The sequence below is a fragment of the Crocuta crocuta genome, unplaced genomic scaffold (genome assembly GCF_008692635.1).
Source record: "Crocuta crocuta isolate KB4526 unplaced genomic scaffold, BGI_CrCroc_1.0 scaffold613, whole genome shotgun sequence".
NCBI lineage: Eukaryota > Metazoa > Chordata > Mammalia > Carnivora > Hyaenidae > Crocuta > Crocuta crocuta.
In genome coordinates this window covers 503,003-508,526 of record NW_027528880.1, presented here as the reverse complement: position 1 = coordinate 508,526, position 5,524 = coordinate 503,003, and the positions used below count along the sequence as shown (strand labels likewise).

Here is a 5,524-nt window from a genome sequence, read left to right as displayed (position 1 = left end):
GCTCCCAGGCGAAGCGCAGCAGCTGGCGGCGCTGGCGCGGGCAGCGCACGCTGAACACGAAGTAGTCCAGGGCGCTCTGGCGCACGGCCTGCAGCTGGCGGCGCACCAGCGTCTCCTCCAGGAAGAAGCGCGCCAGCGGCGCCTGGTAGCGCTCCAGGCCCAGCTCGCCCAGGGACTTGAGGATGCGCGTGATGCGGAGGTTGTTGTGGCNGAAATCCTGATGCATCTCCTAGAAGCGGGCCGCCCCTGGGCCCCCCGGATCTACCCCTTTACCTCCTCCCCAGCGGGGGCTGCACGCCAGGGAGGGGGGCTGAGCCTGCCAAGCTGAGGCTGCAGCCGGCGGGCATCCTGGCACACACCCTGGCGGAGGCGGCGCCGCTCGCAGTGAAACCCACCGGTGGGACCGCCCCCACCCTGCAAACACGGAGGGTGCTTGGAGCCTTTAGTCCGCTGCCCAAGTGTCCCTGGAGTCCCTCCTTCTCCGCCAAAGTGCTCCCCCCGCACCTGCCCACCCAGCACCCGCCTCAGTGGCGGTGGGGGAGGGGCGGTCCTCACCGGTTGAGGTTCTGGAAGCGCGTCTGGTAGTTGTGTGCCCGGCGCAGCTGACCCGTGCTCCGGTCCTCCAGCTGGATCCCGTAGAAGCCCAGCATGAGCTCGTAGGCCCGGACGAGGCGCTCCCTGACCTCCCTGGAGCTCTTAAACGCCTGGAACACACCGGGAGCGGGGAGCGCGGGGGTGACCACGGACTGTCGGGCTGGCTGACACCTCCCTCGGGGCCTGACTCTTCTAAAGGGCTAGACTCGGACTTCCAGAGGGAAACGCCAGGGTGCAGGGGCCCGAAGAATTAATAACGAAACTCTCTAAGCTGCTGCCTGGCCTCATCCAGCCCGAGGCTCCGAGGCTCCAGCTGAGCCCCCCGGGGGGCACCGCGGGGGCTCCCCGGCTGCCCAGACCCTCCTGCTCCTCCAAGCCTGTCCTGCGCCAGCCCCACCCGGGGGCGGCTCCGCTCACGGCCCTGGCCCGGGGCTCCCCGGCTTGGGCCAGCTGCCGCGGAAAGCCAGATTTCCCCAAGCCTGCGAGGAGCCCCCGGGGGCGGGGCAAGGCCGGCTCACCTCCACCTCCCGGAGCGTGAGGGGCTTGGCGTGCCAGTTCACTCCAGGTTCACGCAGAGGAAACAGCCTGTGGGAGACGGGTCACAGGTCCCGGGCGGCTCGGCAGCCTCTCCGGCTTCACAGCTCCGCGCGGGGAGGGCCTGGCTGCGTGGACGTGTGTCGGGGGCTCTCGCGAGGCAAAGCCAAGGGGAGGGGCGGGAAGGCTGCGGGGAACCTGTCAGGGGCCAGGGCACAGGACTGTGCCCACGCGACGGGGGGGCCTCGGGGGGCGTGACCGGCAGCGAGGCTGCTCTGGCAGCCACTGCCCAGGGCGGTCCAGGCCTTGCTCGTTACTCCGGTGCTCTGGGGTCTAGTCGTTAGTGCCGCACAACTATTCCCCACGGGGCTCTGTGGCCGGGAAAAGGCCCCCGACAGGCCGTCTCCAAGTGCACCAGTCTGTGTCTGGGGACACGTCAAGGCTTTCCAAGGCAGCCATGCCGGCAAGGATCACCTCAGGCCACTTTTCAGCCTGTCACCGTGAGTGTCCCAGGGGCTCTGNGGGCGCCTGCCCCGCGAGCCCCGCCCCGCCGAGGGCGCCTGCCCCGCGAGCCCCGCCCCGCCGAGGGCGCCTGCCCAGGGAGCACCACCTACTCACCACTGGATGTAGGAGTGATTCTCTTCCAAGACATCGTAGTCCTCCCTCCAGTTCTGAAGAATGTCTTCAATGAAACAGCCTGGGGGGCCCCGTGGGGACAAGTCAGTGAGGAGCTGCTAGAAGCACCCCCCTTCCTTCCCCTCCTTTCTTGAGGACCTCGGGGCTCCGAAGCAGGTACGTGTGCCACGTGACCGTAACCCCCCAGCCGAAGCCCCCGGTTCCTTTGCAGTCCAGACACGGGCTCTGGGTTGCGGACTGAGCCCAGACCCGGGTGATAAGGGCCACGCTGGGAGGGTCCGGAAGGGCACAGGGCCCCCCCCCCCGTCTTTGCCGAAAGGGGGCCTCGCTGCCCCAACCACAGCCTGGTCGCCGGAACCCGACCTCAAACACACCTCCAGCGGACGCCCCCCAGCCGGGCCTCCTGCAGGGCGGCCCCGTGTGCGCCGAGGGCCGGGCAGTGGCTCCGAGGCCACGTGCCCCGCGCTGCACACCCGCTGCGCTGCAGGGGAGGCGCCACGCCTGGACAAACGCGCGTGGGTGCGGTCTAGTGGAGCCTCCCTTACGGCCGCTCACAGTTGAATTCCATGTAATTTTCACATCACAGAACACTTCCCACCCCGAGTTTTTTCCGACCATTTGGCGATGTAACAATTACTCTTGAGTCGCCACTTTACGTCTGTGCTTTCCCACTAAGGCAGCCGACCTGAGTGGGGAGGGGCTCGGCCCTTCCCGGGCGTCCCCTCAGCAGCCTCCAGGGGGCGCTGCAGGGCAAGCGGGAACCGGGGCCGGCCCCCCGCCGCCGGCTGACGAGCGCGGCGGCCCGCGGACGCGCACCGTTGGGCAGGAACCGGATCTCGTTTCTGTAGAAACTCAGGTTGGGCATGTCGCCGTTGCCGTCCCGCTCTACCAAGTCCTGAAGAGCCAGAGAAAGTTGCCAGTCGACACATCTCCAGAAACAGGCTGCCTCCAGGGCCCCTCACACTAGAACGTTCCTGGGGGGGAGGGCGTCTGCTCTTGGGCCCACGAGCCTCCGGCACCCTGAAGGCTGGCGAAGACCCCGAGCGCCCCGCTGGGCCCCTCGCCCGCAGGGGAGGACCAGCCTCCGCGCCAGGGCACCGGCTCCCTCGGCCACCACCGTCCCCTCCTCGCCGGCGTGGGCGGGGCGGCAGGTCCCCTCCGTGCGTCCCCAGGGTAGCCCAGGGGTAGCCTGACACTCAGTGCAGAGGGCAGCACGCCTGCCACCGACACGGGCCCCGACACGCGGGGTGTGCCACCAGCTGGTGCTGCTCCCGCGCTTTAAAGGCAAGGGCACCAAGGCTCAGAGAGGCGACTGCTGTCCTCGTCACCCCCTGCTTAGGGCAGGAGCGCAGTCCCGGGGGGCCGTGGGACCTCGTCTGAGGAGAGGGGCTGACGAGAGGTGCTGTCCCGATGGCCTTCTCTGGGTGGAGGGTGGGCGCCTGTCCCAGGCGGGGGTGCGGGCGCCACGGGCGGCTACCTACCGGGTAGTGGTGCCGGTACCTGCATGTGTCCCGCATGGCTCGCCAGTTCCGGGACCCCGTCATCCTGGCCTGGGGAGAGAGGAGACGGGTGAGACCCCTCGGGAGCCCCACCCCTACCAAGCAAGCCCCTGTCCTGGTAAGGGCAGCCAAGGGCGCGGGTCAGCTGGCAACAACCCAGAAGGGGCCGGAACGGGCGGAGCAAGGCCTGCCCCCTCTGCCACCCCAGCTCCCAGGACCCGGGCTGACCGGCACGACCGTGGGGCGCAGCCCTGCCCCCGCGCTCGAGCTTACTTCCTTGCCAGTATCTGCCAGCGAAGTCCATTTGGACCCCAGCCCCAGGTCGTGCCTGGTACCGCCTTCCCCAGTGCTTTCTTTCTGTACAGTGCTCGGTCCCAGGCTCGTGTCCTGAAGGGCGGTGGCCTCACGGCCTACAGCCCCGGGGGGAGGGGGGGGAGGGCCCGGACACTTGTCTGACAACGAAATGAATGACAGAGGCCCGGGGAACCAGTCTGGCCCCTGCCCCACGCTCGCCGACCAGCCCCTGGGTCTCCTGGCCTCGCGCCCCATGGGAGAGCCTGCTCAGGGGGGCCCACAGGCTCCTCGCCGCCCCCCAACACCCGCAGCCCTGATCTCTGCAGGCCAAGCACCCCGGGGTCCTGGGAAGGATAGAAGGTAACCTGACGGCCAGGATGCTGGGAAAACGCGGCTTGGCCCTCCCTCTGGTAGGGTGGGAGGCATGAGCAAGGCTGAGCCTGGCCTGAGGTCCGACAGAAGCCGGGAGAAAGGGCCCAGGCGGTTCGGCTCCTGGCTCTACGGGGCACAGCCCATCCCGGGGGAAACACCTGGCTCCAGGATCGTGGAAGGAGCAAGAGAGCACTGCAGGGGGAGTCAGGAGGCCAGGCCTGGCACTGTGTCCCTTGGCTTGACCCCCTCCCCACCCCCCAACATGCTCCAAATGGCTCTGAGCTCCCGCAGGGGTCTGGGGGTGCCTCTCTGCCCAACTCAGAGCCCAGGGCTTGCTGGTCATGGCCTCGCCTCCCAGCTGAGGGCCAGAGAGACACAGACACTCAGCAGGGGCTGCCCGCCCACCGTCCCGGCTCAGCCCCACGGGTGCACAGACGACACAGCCCAGGACAAAGCACCACAAGGCTGGCCTGGGGCCCAGCGTAGAAGTCAGCGACTGTGGCATCTCTCCGAGTGGCCTCGGGGCCAGCGCGCGGCTATAGGAGTGGGGCCTATGGAGCTACAGCAGGGCCAGCGCCCTCTGTCTCAGTCGGGGCCCCAGGCAGTGGGCACCTGCCTGTGCTTCCCGTGGCCACCGCGCAGCCCGCTTCCTCCAGAAGCTCACGCCTGCCTCCGACGCCGCAGAGGCGCTCCGCCTCCCCCAGGCCCAGGCGCCCCTGCGGGTCCCTCTCCCTGGCCACTGCGCCAGCCACACAGAGAAGCCCCGAACCAGAGCTCTCATCCGTTCCGGGGGGAAGGCCACCTAGGATCACACAGGCTGGAATTCAAGACCCGGAGACACGATGCCAATACATCATCCTCCAAAAGTGACAGACGTCACCTAGGCCCCAATAACTCCTGGAACCCCAGCTGGGGCCGCCCCTGGTAAGGAGTAACACGAGTGACACAGTGACCAGTGGCCATGAGAAGAAAATCAGCGGCGACAAGAGTAGCTGACAGTAACAAGGAGTGTCACCAGTGGAGACAAAAGTAACAGCTGGTCACCTAGCTAATCAGTAGTAACAAAAGTAACAGCTGGTAATGACAAATAACCAGCCATAACTAGAGTAACTGGTGCTAACAAGTCACCCAGCTGCAGCCCTGGCTCAGGCAAGTCGCAGAAATGTGGTCTCCAAGGCCACCCGCGAGAGGGTGGGCGCTCACCCAGCGAAGAGCGGTGGGGTGGGGGCGGGGGGCTCCCTGAGCAGCCCCGGGCGCAGAAGCAGGGGGTACCCAGAGGCAGTGGAGGGGGTCAGCACCGACGGCTGGGATCTACTCAGGGCAGAGCCAAGGGGCCGGAGGCGGGGAGTGACAGAGAGGAGTCCGGAACGTGCCCCGGGTATGCTCTTCAGGGAGTGTCATCACACGACACGGGTCTGAGGGTGGCCCTGGATCCCCCCGCAAGGTACCCCCGGCTGGGCCGGAGCTGGGAAGCGCAGGACGGGCTGCGTCTCGGCGTCCACGGACCTTGAGGGGGCGCGAGGGGGCGTGGGTCGGGGAGGGGGCAACAGCTGGAGAGGGAGGGCCAGGCCCCAGGCCGGGCCTCCGGGGCGGGG

General features: G+C 68.1%; 1 protein-coding gene across 1 annotated transcript in view; it reads right to left on the bottom strand.

The window, feature by feature from the left end:
- Positions 1–5,378, bottom strand: part of OGFR (opioid growth factor receptor) — a 6,227-nt gene extending 849 nt beyond the window's left edge. Inside the window, exons 1-8 of the mRNA XM_077756809.1 lie at positions 3,537–5,378; positions 3,246–3,314; positions 2,581–2,659; positions 1,747–1,825; positions 1,113–1,179; positions 556–704; positions 520–523; positions 3–217 (exon numbers count right to left, since the gene is read on the bottom strand). Of these exons, the coding sequence (XP_077612935.1) occupies positions 3–217; positions 520–523; positions 556–704; positions 1,113–1,179; positions 1,747–1,825; positions 2,581–2,659; positions 3,246–3,314; positions 3,537–3,812 (938 nt within the window). The 5' untranslated portion in view covers positions 3,813–5,378. The remainder of the gene's footprint in view (positions 1–2; positions 218–519; positions 524–555; positions 705–1,112; positions 1,180–1,746; positions 1,826–2,580; positions 2,660–3,245; positions 3,315–3,536) is intronic.
- Between the last annotated feature and the right edge of the window lie 146 nt (positions 5,379–5,524).